The sequence below is a fragment of the Toxotes jaculatrix genome, chromosome 7, assembly GCF_017976425.1.
Source record: "Toxotes jaculatrix isolate fToxJac2 chromosome 7, fToxJac2.pri, whole genome shotgun sequence".
NCBI lineage: Eukaryota > Metazoa > Chordata > Actinopteri > Toxotidae > Toxotes > Toxotes jaculatrix.
Genome location: NC_054400.1, coordinates 17,889,935 through 17,905,130, shown reverse-complemented (window position 1 = coordinate 17,905,130; position 15,196 = coordinate 17,889,935). Strand labels below are relative to the sequence as shown.

General features: G+C 40.8%; 1 protein-coding gene across 2 annotated transcripts in view; it reads left to right on the top strand.

Moving 5' to 3' along the window:
* The window catches only part of LOC121184291 (GDNF family receptor alpha-2-like), a 49,177-nt gene extending 36,923 nt beyond the window's left edge, over nt 1-12,254 (top strand). Inside the window, exons 5-9 of one of the 2 annotated variants that reach the window (XR_005894285.1) lie at nt 709-821; nt 1,771-1,911; nt 5,066-5,208; nt 9,554-9,750; nt 9,906-12,254. Coding sequence is in view for 1 of the 2 variants with exons in the window: in XM_041041885.1 (XP_040897819.1) it covers nt 709-821; nt 1,771-1,911; nt 5,066-5,208; nt 9,554-9,691 (535 nt within the window). In the remaining variant the exon portion in view is untranslated. Of the gene's footprint in view, nt 1-708; nt 822-1,770; nt 1,912-5,065; nt 5,209-9,553 lie in introns of both variants that reach the window. The other variant, XM_041041885.1, reaches the window with a different exon arrangement.
* The last annotated feature ends 2,942 nt before the right edge of the window (nt 12,255-15,196 follow it).

Sequence of the window (15,196 nt, the reverse complement as noted above, 5' to 3'; positions counted from 1 at the left end):
AGTGGTCAGACCAGGTCAGAGTGAATGAGTCATGATGGAGAGAGAGAGAGAGAGAGTGAGAAATAGAGACATAGAGAGGGAGAGAGAGAGGGAAATGTGCACTGGGTTGTGATTCACTTAGTGGGCAGCTGTGATGTGAACAGTACAGACAGAGCAACTTTGCACACGCTACTCCCAATAAACCTACTTAAGTGGATTAGCAATGCCACCCTGGGGGCCTCCACAGACTTAAAGCTCTTATCACAAACACACACCGAAACAAAACATACTATTTTTATCAGCTCCCTCGATTTCTGGGGAAAGTGAGTTTGGGAGACAGTCAAGATGTCCAGGATAAGCGTGAAAGCTACAGCCAGAAGAGGCATATGATATCATTCTCACCCTTACACAAATGCCCTACCTTTGGGTTGATGTTGCGTGCCGTGAAGATTGTAAATAGCTTGTTGGTGCCGAGGCGTGAGTGAGATCTGGTTGCTATTCAGGCCACCTGTTGTAGCAGCCGGAAAACAGATGTTGCGTATACTTTCCCAGTTTGATGCTGGTCACAATTGGCAGCTGTTCGCGAGTAAAAATGGTGCCAAAAAATTAGGCCCAGTGCTCTGAATTTGTGTATGTGTGTGTTCATCTGTCATGTGCTTGGAGTTTCTGACTGAGCTTCTGCCTTTCTTTCTTTCTCTGTTTGTGCTGTGCTTCATGTTTGTTGTGCAGGTCTAGGCTGGCTGATTACCTGGTGAACTGCTTGATGACTGCGAACACAGTGAGCACCTGTCCCAACCAAGACAATCATCAAGCCTGCTTGGCCTCCTACGCAAGGCTCATTGGTCAGTACAACCAAGACTGTGGGTGACACTGTGAGAGAAAAAGACGAAGTGAAAATGGCAGGACACATACAGAAAGGCTCATACACCTCCCCGCCACACAGTATTTTTTTCTGAAGTTCAGATACATGGTGAGATAAAGAGTGATGTTATAGGAGGCTTGAAGAAGAAACGGTGTGACAGCAGTCTGTTGTACCTTCATTTTTATCAAGACGAGCAGCCAGGGCAGTGAGACTCAGTTTTTTTTCACTCCTGGCATGATATCTCCCCCCAACACACCGGACATCAGTTCACTACTAGAAGTAATTAGGGAGTAGAGGCACAGAGAGAGTGTTTACTTAATTAAAACACTTGATGACCATCTGTTTGCTCATAGTAAATGTTGCTCAAACAATGTCCGCAGACTAGTACGTGCATATTTTTCAATCCCAGCCAGTGTCTGATAACAGCACCTTGGTCATGTTGCGGCGGCATCAGAGAGTTTGCAGTTCCAAATGCAAAGAAGTGTCCATATTTCAGTATCAGTCAGTGCTTCCCCACCATGTGTCATAAATAGAGCAGTATGAAGTGATAATATGCCACGTTGCTTCCTGGATTTCTGTGGAAAATATTGCACCAAGGGCATCTAACACCCCTGACTCCTCCTGAAAGCATCAACACAGAAAAGTAAAATGTTTTAGTACAATAGTGCTATATTCAAACAGCACACACACTTCCTAAAGCACCTACTTTACAAAATATTCATAACATAATGGCCTCTTTACATCTAAAATTAAACATTACAGAATGCTTCACCTTCCCATAAACTCAAACAGTACAAACCTATTCCTATGACTAACGTCTTGTTGTCCATTTTATATACTATTTGCAATAAATGTAGTCCATTATTGTCCATTAGTGACCCATAAATGTGTGTGTTTGTGTCTGTGTTTGTGCGTGGATGCCTTCACAGGGACTGAAATGACTCCCAACTATGTTGACAGCAGCTTCTCCAACTGGACCATATCCCCGTGGTGCACATGCAAAGGCAGTGGAAACCAAGAAGAGGAATGTATGAACTTCCTGCGGTACTTCACCGATAACACATGCCTAAGTGAGCCATCCCGACACATGAATACTCAGCATGCATCTGAAATGTGTTTTGTAACTGATAGGGGTCCAGCAGTCATGTAATATTGATAAGAGCACAAGCGTGTGATGCAGCAGTTTCTCATGCTGCCACGTACAGGTAGAGTGAGCCACAAACTTTCGATCTAATGCAACTTTAATAGTTTCATGTCAGACTCTGTTTTTCAGTCTCCTGTGTGATAACTGTAGATGTGATGTTGCTGGGGCGTGGGTGTGGGGTGGATGATGGTCAGTGGAGACTGAATGTGGAAATAAAGAGGGGTTTTGCTGTAGCTACTTTTGACATCTGAGTATTAAAATGTCAAAAGTAAATTAACTTTAAATTAAATACCTTTAAACTTTAATTAACTAATTACATTTAAATTAAACTGAAAATTATTTATAATTTCTTTTATTTGATTTTTACAATGGAGGAATTAAAGCCGGAGGGATTAAGAGAAAATATTTATGGACGGATGGATGGAAGGATGGATGGATGGATGGATGGATGGAACTTATTGAAGTTCTAATGAAAATTTGTCTGCTACATAGCTTGATACAGCTTATCCACAGACACCCCTTTTCCCACTGATTAAGTTGAAATTAAATATTCTTAGTTCCTCAGGAACTAGTAATTTCTTATCACTGCTCATCCTTCCTTTGGGCAAGATCTGCCCAGACTTTAATACAAAAGACAGTATTTGCATGTCATTTTCACATTCAATCTGAGAGAGTTAAAGGGCTTATTCCTTACGGGAGAAAAATGTCATGAAAAGGAACAGATCTTGCACAAATGAAATAATAGGGGAAGCTAAAATACATATCATCTGTACATCTAATGCATAACACGCAGGATGCAGCGTGACAGAGTGGTTACTTCAAACATCCTTGTATTTTTTTTTTTTTTTTTTTTTCCTGAGAAGTAGAATACAGAGAGCTCCTGCCTTGCTATGCTGCGGAGCGAGCGGTGTCATCAGCGCTACAAGACACCATTGCCTTTAACATGTTCCATTGTGTGGATAATGCTTTCAGACCATTTCAATAGATTGCTGGGGTACCGTTTTAGCTGAGTGTGCAGGATGAGGGATGAGGCTGGGAGCTGAGGAGGCGTCTTGAAAAATAACACAAAATGCAGCATCTCCTCTCTGCAGTCGAGGGGAATGGGCGATAAACTTCGACACACCAGGGAGGAGAATATACACAAAAAAACACTCATACAGTAGTATACATACATACTTACACACAAACACACATATATATACACTTTCACTCATTTAACATTGACAAACCACAGCATGTTGCAAATGAAAACCATATGTTAGACAAACTATTTACTATCTACACCTCTTCCTCACTTTTCCTTTAAAAGGAGCGTCCAACAGAAGCATAGTTGCAGAACATGTTTGACTGAAATATGTGGGGAAGCCAAAAGAAAACATTCCAGCTGAAAGGGTGTTATAATGATAGTCCAAACATGGTCTGAACCCTGATTCCCTCGTTGCTCTATTGCCCTCCCTCTTGTTCTTTCCTCTCTTATCTCCTACTCTGTCTGTCCCTGCAGGTAGGGCAACGCAGGCTATGCCCAGGGGTTAAAGGAAAACATATCCAGATTCATTAAAAAATTGAATTGCTATTGGCAATGAGCTTAATCACTCAGTGGAAAATTTGAGTGCAGTAAAACATCCTGTGTGGAGGCCCTCCAGCCAACTAGTTTGATTTATGACTTTATTCCCCCATCTTACAGCATCTGTAGGGGGATAGCCAGCTATAGCCAACCCTGACAAACAGATGCGTAACATCACATGTCTCAGCAGTACTTCACCAGCTCTCCGCTGCTAGGATTAAAGTTGTTAGGCTTCACTCTGTTTCTCTCTGTGCTTTTATTTTGCAGCAGCAGCCCAAACACCAGTGTTGAACAGAATGAGAAACATGAAGGATGCTTTTGTATGTGTTAAGTGTGCAGGTGTGTGTGTGTGTGTGTGTTCGTGTGTGTGCAAGCAACATTGTGTAGGTGGACAGAGGATGTGACAGACAAATCTATGTGGCCATGCACTGGGATTACTAAGGACTGTGTGTGTGTGTGTCCATCCGATTATGCATGTGTGTTCAACAACTATCCTATCTGTCCTTTGTGTGGTGGTGGGGAAATGCCATTTCTCCTTTGTTTGAGAATGTTTTGAATTTGATCAGTAACATAAATCTATTCAAAGTCATCTCTGCATGCTGACCTTATAATGGAGGTGGTTGCCAAGCAATTACATGCCTTGCCTTCTCTCTGGCTGAACAAAGAGAAACAAGCCTCATGTTTTAAACGGATGAGCAGTGAAAAGGTACTCAGCCCCTATTTTACCATATCTAGCTGAAAAACTGACTGAACAGGGATTTATCACATTTTTGCAGAGACTCACACATGCACTTAGACACAGAATTACACACATGCATACAGTACGTCTGCAGGCAGATACGCAGGCGCTCATATGCATTCACAGCCTGCTGTCCTCTGTTTGAGCTGATTGATTTGTAAAAGATTCGATTTCTAAGTATACGATTGCCGGCAAACAAATTGGGGTTCATCATCTCGAGTGCAGACATTACGCCTCTGTTTGGTCAGCTTGTTGCAGTTTGACAGGAGCTGTTGCAACATAAAAAGGGGTTTTGTAATAAGCCAAGGGCATGAACCAAAGTTGTTTGTGTTTGATAAATGTGTCCACTGTGTCACCACAGGATTCACTTATAGAATGATAATTAGTAGCTAAATTGACAGCATAAACATGTTAGACATTCGAAAAAGAAAGACACAGCTTGAAATATTAGACACAAGACATTACTGGTATTTTGTAAGACAGTAAAAAGCAGCTTCCCTATTGACAGAGTTCACTAACAAACCTCCGACAGCTGCCTTCGATTAGTTTGGGATACAACTTTCAAGCTTACTGACAAAGCAAAAAAAAAAAAGAGTGCCTTTCCGTACTCTTTTTACTCCTTCCTTCCTCAATCCCTCTCCGCCCTCCCTCATTCCCTTGGTTGCCAAAGATTGGGCAGGGGACCAAGATGTTGACTTAGAGCTGTCTGTCTACTCGCTGGCTTCTTGGTGGGATCGCAGTCAAAAACAAATGACTTATATATCTCTGCCCCTGCAGGAAATGCCATTCAGGCCTTCGGTTATGGGATGGACAACATGCAGAACAAAAGTGTGTCTGTCCCAGGCCCCTCGGTGATGACGAAGATGGGGTGGGATTGGACGACAAGCACCTCAGAGCCTCCATTTGCTGCCATCCCAAAGGTAATAGGCTTGCACTGATTGTTGCCCTGCATGGGATATTCAAAATTTTGAATTTATATGCAGAGTGTAACGCAGAGTCATTATTTCCGGCCTGCTTGTCAATCAGGTAGGCTTTTTGAATTAAGGGTGTTAATCCCGGAGTCTATCGTTCTATATATAGGTCAACCCATTGTGTCAAATTTGAACAGATATGATTTGTTGCAGCACAAATGTGTCCATACATTTTCAGCAGTTTCCAGCAACTTCTTTGCATAAATTTGTTAAAATGGAACTATTACAAGAAGATCCACAAAAACACTCCTCCACTCTGCTTCCATGAAAGGAGGATTTTGTACAGTGGCAAAATCATAAAGCTCAACACACTACACCATTCAAATTCACATCACATTCAATCTCTATGCTTGTTAAAGCAATTGGCACATCAGAACAGACGCTTTATGATAAGACAGTTTATGCTACACCCAAGATGATGACATTTGGTTGAAATATTATATTTCTCTCACACACAATGAAATAGTGAAAGGAATGGGGGATGGGGGGTTTTAATCTGGATTAGAGGTTCTAAAATACTGGCCCAGGGCCTGTTCGCTGCTGAATGCTGTCTACTCTCAAGACTGCAGTCAACTCTGCTATAACTGGGTTCACTGTCTGGAGCAGAAAAATATCACTCTTTGCTGTGCTGCAAGAATGCATGTGTGTTTGTCTTTTAATAGAACTGTACTTCATTTTCTCTTCAAATAAAAATGTGAGAATGACAGAAACATATTGTTCACCAAAGACTACTTCTCTCTTTCTGTCTCTCTTGAACAGGACAGAGTTATTTCACACGGCACTTTGGGCCAAGGAGAGGTTATTCTTTTTTTCCTTTTCCTTTTCGTTTTTTTTTTTTTTTTTTTTATCTAGCTGTTGAGTTTGATTAGTTTTCACAATGAAATATTGTTCTGTTTTACAGATGTATTTTAGATGTGCCGTGCAGCCTTCTGGTGTAAGACTAATGATGTTTTTCACCTTTGCAGGAGACCAAGCTTGGCTGAATTAGACACTGTTGTATGAAATTGTACTTTGTAAAACCATCAGCTGTCGCCACTGCTGCTGTTGATGTTATTGTTAATGTAATTTTTTAGCAGCTATTACACTTACACACAAAATCCAAGCATTGCGCAGTGTTTATGAATGCAAATTTGCATGCTGAATGAAGGACTCCCATTAAGACATCTATTTTGAGTAATTCCAGGGGCTTTCACAGCCATTAAATGGTCACACTGCACCCGAGTCATGCAGTATTGTCCTTTCCGCAGAAACCCTCATTGTTGTGAAGACAGCAAATTAAAACCTTAAAAATGTTGCGAAGAGGAGAATTAATGAACAAGCACCACTGATAACAATTACAGTGTGTTTGTTTGGAAAAGGTATTGGAGAGGGAGCGAGAGAGAGAGGAAGGCAGGAAGGGAATGGATGGTGGAAGTGCGTTCTCCAAGGGTTCTGTGTGTGTATGTCAGTATTGATGCACCGCTCTGTGCCTGTCTCACTGCAGCGTGGTGTTTAATTTATTGTAAAAATGGTAATTAGGAAACAATAAGACGTGTGATTACTCAAGCAGGAAGTTTATAATTAGAGAGGGAGCTAGTAGGGACATTTTGGGCGGCCCTGCGTTCTCAGACAACTATGCCTGGCAATTAAAACTTGTCAAACTTCCATGGCAGATAAATTGGGGGAGTGTTGTTATGGTATGAGTCCTCTTGGCAGAGGACCGACTGTCCAATGCTGTAAATCTCAAGGCGGCCCCACAGTAACACACACACGTGCCGGCACATGTGTACAAACAGTCTGGGTAACAGAATATATTAGGTTTGTGATGGATGGATGCCATACGACCATGACATCAGAGGATAACCTATGATATGAAGCACAGTTAGAGAAGAGTGAGTATATGAGAATCTGCGGTCTGTGACTAAGCTTGTTCATGCCAGTCATACTGCTGTCTTACAGGCTGGAGAGTGTTTTCTGCTAATTTAGATGCACAATTATTCAAAATGTCACTGTCAGTGGTTGCGGGCTTTATCCCATGCTCTGTAAGTAAACATATGGGCTAAAGCTTGGTCCTTTGAGCATTGTAAGTCAGAGGGGGTAGCCATCACAAGTCCTGCTTTGTTTAGAAAGCAAGACTTGTGATGGCTTAAACAATTGTTTTTCCCATATACTAATGTGTTTCTGTGGAGTTTGATGAAGTAAACTGTAAACTCCCAATGATGTCTTTGCTATATTCCCAGGGTCGGTGTGGGTCTCACAGATAAGGTGGATTTTGTGTGCCTTATAATTGTAATCCTGATTCGAATTTGTTCAATTGTTTTTTATTGCATTTAGAGTTTAATTTACAGTGTAATATAAACCAACTTGTGTGTGTGAACGCCCCCCCCCCCACAACCTCTTAACCATTGGGAAACTGGTGTTGTATGTGTTCCCATGTAACACTGTCATGTGTTGATTTTCAGCTCAATTGAATGCAGTTGATTGTGGACAGAAACTACGTAACTCGGGATAATTCGATAACTAGCCTTGGGAAATGCAGCCCTACTGCACTGTAAATTTGACAGCGCTGATCGATAATGAAAACGCACACCGTCCACATGAGTAGTTACCTGAGTTACCTCAATGACAAATGTGATACACTCTTTTCAACAGTTTAAATAAATACTTGTGAATGTTTTCCATCCCCTCTCGCTTTTTCTGTGCATGTGTTAAAACGTAAGCAAATGAGTCTCTGTTTTGGCATTTTCTGTTTTCTGTCATGGTGCACATATTTGTGCTTTTAGCCACTTGTTTATGTGTATGTGTACCTTCTCACAAGCCTGAGTGTATGTGTGGATATTGGCTGCAGCCAGAGATCTGGACTCATGTCAACAGGCTGCTGCCACACATCACTGCCCTTGCTAATTAATTGGCTTTTAGTCGCGGATGTGTTTGGTACATTGTCAAGCTACCCGTAGCTGTTTTTTTCCTTCTTTTTTGGCAACTGTCACTTAACCGTTTCTTTGCAGTGTGGAGTGTGAATGCACAAGCTCAGGTACTGTGATAACTGAGGCTATTTTGGATACTCCATCTCTCCCTCACTCTCTTTTTCCATCTCTCCTCTGCCTGTCTTGTTAATATAATTCAACACTATTTTCTTGTTTCATTATTTATTTTCTCGTTTATGTGTTGCCTTGTTCTGTTGGAAGATGAGGTGCCTGTAGATAACATCTGAGTAGAGCTTTTTTTTTCTGTGTAGAGGGAAATGGACCAAAGTGCAATCTCTGCAAAGGTTGCATTGGTGAAAATAAGATGAGGGGATGGTGGTGGAGGAGGAGGAGGAGGAGGAGGAGGAGAAGAAGAAGAAAATGAAAATGTTTCATGTTCCTTATGATGTGCCTCTCTATTGCTGTGCTGGACTGAAAATGGTGCCTCCGCAAATTCAGCGAGACTACTTTAACTTGGAGGCAAATGGTTATGCTTTGTGTTACAAGTATCTGAGAAAATTGAAAAAGTATTCAAGATGCTAACAATTTTATGGAGAAGCGCATAATACGTCTATTGTAGTGTGGATATAACAGTGGAACTCTGGAGGACATTGGGTTTAATATCTGGACTGATGTGTTCCCACTGTTCTCTGCCATCATGTGAACAGCTTGGCAAACTGTACAGCTTTCTCTCAGTTTTTACACTGTACATAAGTTTATTTTCTCTTGTTCGTAAGAATAAACATTGCGATGTTTTGTTTGTATGCAGTAAAACTGCATACAAGGGGTCTTGAAACTGTTTTGTTCGGCCACTACTTGCTGTAATTTATGCCGTATGAAATATTGAAAGAAATCCACAGCAGCTGCTGGCTTCTGTGGTGTGTGTTTGGCTTCGTAGCATGTTTTTGTTGTAAATAAAGTCTGTAATGATAGCTTTAAAAACTGTTTAGAGGCTTGCTGGCGCAACCTAAAAGAGTTGAAGAAAAAAAAAGGAAAAGTCCTCACAAGAAGCTTCCCTTTGTTGCCAACTTGTTTAAGAAGCAGAGAGCATACTAAGCAGCAGGGGCTTGAAATATACTTCACATATCAAAACATTTGGTGGATCAAACACTTAATGTTCATGCCAAAGTGGGTCTGCCAAGGATACATGTAATTTCCTGCTCGTACTCTGACTTTCTGACTCGTGTTTTCTGTTTTTTCTCCTCAGCTCTGGCCCTGTCCTGTCTCACCTCCCTCCTGTCTCCTCCTCTCCCTCTTCAAATGCCAGAACAGGAAAGCAGCATGAGTGTCTGAGTCATGTCTAACCTTTACACATCTCTCTCCCTCTGTGTGTCCCTCTATCTGCCCAGTATCCTGAACCAAGAGACGGTGGCCTGGGCAAAACCCGGGGCCTGCCAGAGGATCACTCTACCTGTCTGTGTGCCAACGTCTGGGCTCTGCTTCCCGGCCTGGCTTTGGCTCTGGTCCTGGCCCAGCATGCCTTATAGAAGCGCCAGGAGGAGAAAAAAGAGGTCATCCACCCACAAGCTGATCCCAAAAGCAGAAGGTGTTATTTCTGAGACTGATATTAAGAAGGCTGAATCTCTGGGCAGTTGACATAAATGGCATTCATGAAAGGAGAAAAACAAAAAGAGGAGAAATGTGGAAAATGTTGACATTTTTAAACTTTGAATTTATTATTCATTTGATGTATTGTTACAGTGGACCACAACTGTGATGGAGAGCATGGCTTTAAAAAAGGACCCTTGGTAGGACAGGCCATGAAGTCCATTATCTGGGAACGACCCTCCCTCTGACTGAGACACCAAAACCTGGAGGACAGAAGGTGATCATGTCAAAGACTTCTGCACTTTTCTCACCAAAGGAGGGAGAGAGGGAATGAACAACATAATTAAAAGAAGACAGGATTGACAGAAAAGAAATTGTTGCAGTGAGAAAAGGAATGAGCATGAGGTAAATGGGGTTGAGTGAGCCCGAAAAGAGAAAGAGAGACATATTTCTGCTATCAGTCACACTTTTTTTTGTCTTGAATTGGTTCTCGACTTAATCTTCTCTTGGATGAACAGACCACAAATTTAGGGGCGGGGATGGGGGATGATTACATTCTGTCTCTTCAACACTAGTGTAAACTCTAAACTGTAAAGCCTACTCAGTGTTCTAAGTGTTGGTATAGTATCCGTGACCATAATCAATCTGCCGTACAGCTCTTTCATTTGGGTGCTACAGTATACTTTTTCAGCAGGTGGAGAAAAGAACAAAAAGCGGCGACGTTAACAGTTAATGGTTCTTTGGTCATTTGAGATGTTGTTGTTGATGACTGTGGGTGTTCCTCATCCGTCCACCTGCACATGTGTATATTTCTGTCTCTATGTATATAAACAACACTTTTCTTTCATTCAACCTAATAATGATCTACAGTACCTTGAGTGGACATTACTGTATGCTACGATTGCTCTGTATTGAGTATTGATACTAATGGAAGGCCTTCATTATCTGCGTTTATATTTGTCTATAAAGGTTCGATTATAAAGAATGTATACAGGGATGAGATTAAATGAGCTCAAACTGCTTGGAAAGTCATAACCTGTGTCTGAGTATCACACTGTGTCCACTGAGTGTGTATGGACAATTATTACAATGTGCTTGCATCTATATTTACATGCAGGAGAAAAGGAGCTTATCAGGAGCAGTTTAAATTGCCAGCGCGGGGGTTCATATTCCCCCTCAGAGAGCAGAGGTTATGATGCATTGTTTAATTGCAGGGTTTTTGAGAGTAAGGATAGCCACCAGTTTTTGAGAGTGCTTGAATGTGCAGCCTGGCCAAAATCACTTCCAGCTCTGTTGTTCCTCATTTAACTGAATATTTTAAAGGTGCCATATAGTAGGAATTCAAAGATTGCCTTACTGCACATACATATACGGTTTGACCATATTTATTTATTGAAAAATAAATTGTCGGGGAAAAAAGTGAACCTGTCCTTTAAGAAGTCAATTTTTGTCCAGATTTTTAAAAAAACTGTGTCTCCTATCAAGATGTTAAAAGGGGAAATACACCTGTCCACTTTTTTTTGTAGAGAAATAAGTAGATTGAGACCACCCTCCTGAGTGAATGCTAAAAATGAAGCAAGTGCCTATAGCTGGTTAGCTTAGCAGAGCAAAAATCAGCATTGTTTAGTTCACACAAAAAGTGAAGGGCAAAAATGACATGTGATTTTAGCGGGAGTTATGTGCCGGACTATTTACATTTGGACAGAGCCACTGTTGGTGCTAACTTAAGTTAATCCTCTGCTGGTGTCAGTTTCATATTTACTGGACAGGTATCTTCCCATCTATGTCTCAGCAGGAAAGAAGAAAAGTGTATTTCCCAAAATGTTGAACAACACGTTGAAGTTGAAATTGCATTTTCACTGTTACAATACTTTGAAGTCAGTCTCATAATAACTTTGGGCACAGTTTGACTTCTTAAAGAATAAGTTCACGATGTCATATCTTAATACAGTACTCAAAGGCCTGTATGTACACTGGAAAAGTTATTGGTAGCTGTAAACCTTCCCTCAGCCCACCGATACTGAATCTTTGTTGTGACTCTAACGAATGTGGGACAAAACCGTCATTGTTGAGTTCTTCTTTCCAAAGTTCAGCTGAAGTTAACTTGAGGCTTCAGCTGTCTGAATTTGCCAAATCGAGTAGGAATTGCAGAAAGGGGCTTTGACATTTCAAAGGCTTGTCCACTATTGAGGAGTTGCACCAGAGAGAGAGTGATCTCTTCACAGCCAGTGTGGACATATGAGCCAATGTTCATATGAACACATGAATGTTATACTAAAAATCTTAACCAATCCTTTAAAAAAAATCCAGCCCTCTTGCTCCACAATGGTAAATTTGTTGCATTTGAACTGGAAAGTCTCGAGTGGGCAGATTTTACCATTTTGAACCAGAAGAGCTGGTGATTTTAGCAAATCAGTATCCTCTATTGAGAGTCATTCAATGTAACTGATGCAATTCAACATTCAATTGAAGCACATTTATTTGCAATATATCATATTTCCTAGGCCCTAAAGTACAGGCCTACTTCCAAACAGGAACAGGCAGATTTAATGATAGCGGACATTCATTTTATACAATATATGAGTGTATTTATAAACTAAGAATAATATTTCACCCGTGATGTATTGCTTCTCTTTTGAAACTATAAACTCTCTGACATGTACAGAAAAAAAACTGAAACTCATTGGAATGTTTTAGGATGAAAGATATACAGTATTCTTGTATGTTTATGCAAACATCTTTTTTTTCCCCTCACAGTGGATGAATGGTGACTGTCAGTTCACAATCAGTGTTTCCACTGAAGTGTTTACATCTTCAGGCGACACATCAGGCTTAGTGTTGTGCCACATAAATGCATGCTACTGAACCAAACGGCTTCATGTTACCTGCTTATTTAAAAAAAGAGGGGAGAGATGTAGAATTAAACCCTGCCGACTATGTTACTGTTAACTGTGGTTGCACCATATACAGTGTGGTCAGGTCTGGCAGAAATTACAATGATTTTCTAAACTGGTGAGTTTACTGCTCTGGGCCTCTCAGCACATAAAATGTCAAGCACTTATATGTAATATTTATCATTTTCCTTGTGAACTCCACATTCAACATATTTGATGTTTTTGCTCGGTCTTGTTGTCATCTTGGATCTCAAAAGATAAGATGACTATACCAGGTAAAAAGTACAGACAGTTCCATGTAAGGGATTTTTTTTCACCAGTCTAATAACAAATAACCACACATTTTTAACAACAGTTAACATTTCAATCTAACAAAGTATTTGAAAAATTATACAGCACACATCGGTAATTTGTGCTCGCTGTCAAAAGTAAGTCAACAACCCACACATATCGTAAGAATCTCTCTTTTTTTATCACACACTGTGGCTGGTAATGCTGCAGTCCTTTTGAATTATAATGTGCCTCTGGAAAAGTTTACAAGCTGCTGTAAATTACTCTCAAGGCATAAGATTAGAGACATGCTTGTCTAAGTAAAAAAGAAACTAGAAAAAGGGGGCGGTGAGCAAAACAGTTCAATTTAAACAAATCCATCTAATCGTCTATCTTAAACATCGACATCATCGTTTGGCGATCAAAAAGCAAGAGTTTCTTATCTTACATCAACATTAAACAATTTCAGAGGTAGAAATCCATCAAAGACGAAACAGAGCTGACAATTCTCCAGCAAAAACAGCCTCACTAGTCCATAATGCAATACAGCCATAATATAGTGCAGACCCCTCCACAGACACAACCCAGTGCTCGAGATTTTTTCTCAACCCAGGCATGGATCCTTTTTATAGCATGGAAACCTCATTATTTTTATATGCTTACATTTTCATATTACATCACAGATACAGTATATTTGAGCTCACTATGGCAAGATGTGTTTGTCCAGCTTGACACTTGGCCCTCCTTTACCTGCAGTCACATACACCTCGATGTATTTTACATTGCGCCTGAATAATTTAGAGCTCAGTAGACTCTACAGCAGGATTATTACTGGGAGAAGATAAAATGCAAACAGACACCAGCATTTGCACCTGGATGATAAATAGAATCTGGTGATGTTTCTGGGTTATGTACTGTGAGACGTCACTGACTGACACTTCGTGTTCAACCTTTTTGACAACATAAAATGATTTTTTTTTTTTTGGCTTTTATTCTATGTATGGAACAAAATAGGGTTCTTCCAGCCTCCACAGTGTGCCATAAATATAAATCATAGCATTTACCTGTTAGCACTATGTTGTGTTCCACAAATGCAACATGAAGGTGAACTTCTGCCATGCTGCTTATATTTCACAACTTGCCCAATCAGATGCTTTATAGCTAAAAGCTCTTTGGCTTTCTTGTTTATGCAGCTGTCACCAGAACAATCCTGTCGATACTTCTCAGCCTATTAATCAAACTTTGATTTGGTCAGTTTTGTTGCTTACTTTTCAGAAAAAAATTGATGACGCACTGTGAGTGATTATACAGTCAGCTTCCCACAAAGGCAATCAAAACTGGCAGATAAATTAAGGGTTTTGACATGTAGAAAATGCAAATAAACTGATCAAAATTCAAACCTCCCCTCTCTCCATGTCCCCCCTCCCTGGAGTGGGTCTGAGTTTGGGGGTGAAAAAAAAAACAGCAGATCAGCAGGTTTTACACGGCTTAAGAGAATGTATATGCAGGAGATCGACACAACACACCACACAATTTAGAAATGTATCAGGGATTTTATGGCAGATATTACCACTGCAGGAACGCAGCGGTGGGACAGCTTGAAAAGAAGCAGAATAAAGTGCTTTTATAGAGGGAAAAAAGTGAACTGTGGCAGCTATGTTAGATGTTAGATATAAAGCCAAAATGATATGGTTATCTGTCTGTATGAGCATAATTTAAGACAGCAATGTGTTGGACATGTGTCTGTGTGTGTAGAACAAAGTACTCAGCTGCACAACTTTAAAGTGCAAGCCATTTTCAGAGTTGTGGGTGCTCCTTTTGTCCCAGTGTCCTTGCATACCTGCTTTTAAACACAGAGTGTGTTCACACTCATCTCTGTACGTGAATTCATGTGTACACAAGGTTGTGCGCATGTGGATATGATTGGGAAGGAGTAAAAGAAATCTTGAAACAGAAAATGTGCTAGGAGAGCAATTTTCTTTTCTTCTCTTTTTTTTTTTTCAAAAGGAGTCCTTGTGGAGTCCAGTTTGTTTCTTCTCTTTACAGACGGGTAGAAGAGGAGAAGCGGAGGAGGCAGGTAGCGGAGGGGTTTTGGGGGCACGGGAATAAGAAAGCGGCAGGTAGCTGTACGTTTCACAGTTGATTAATGAGTCAGTGGGATGATGTCTCTTATCAACACTCTGCACATGGCGGAGAGAGAAGAAAGGTTTACTGGGGCTAGGAACGCTCCAATCACAGGCGGCTCCCGTTGCCGTCCCATCATTCCTTTCTGTGCTCACC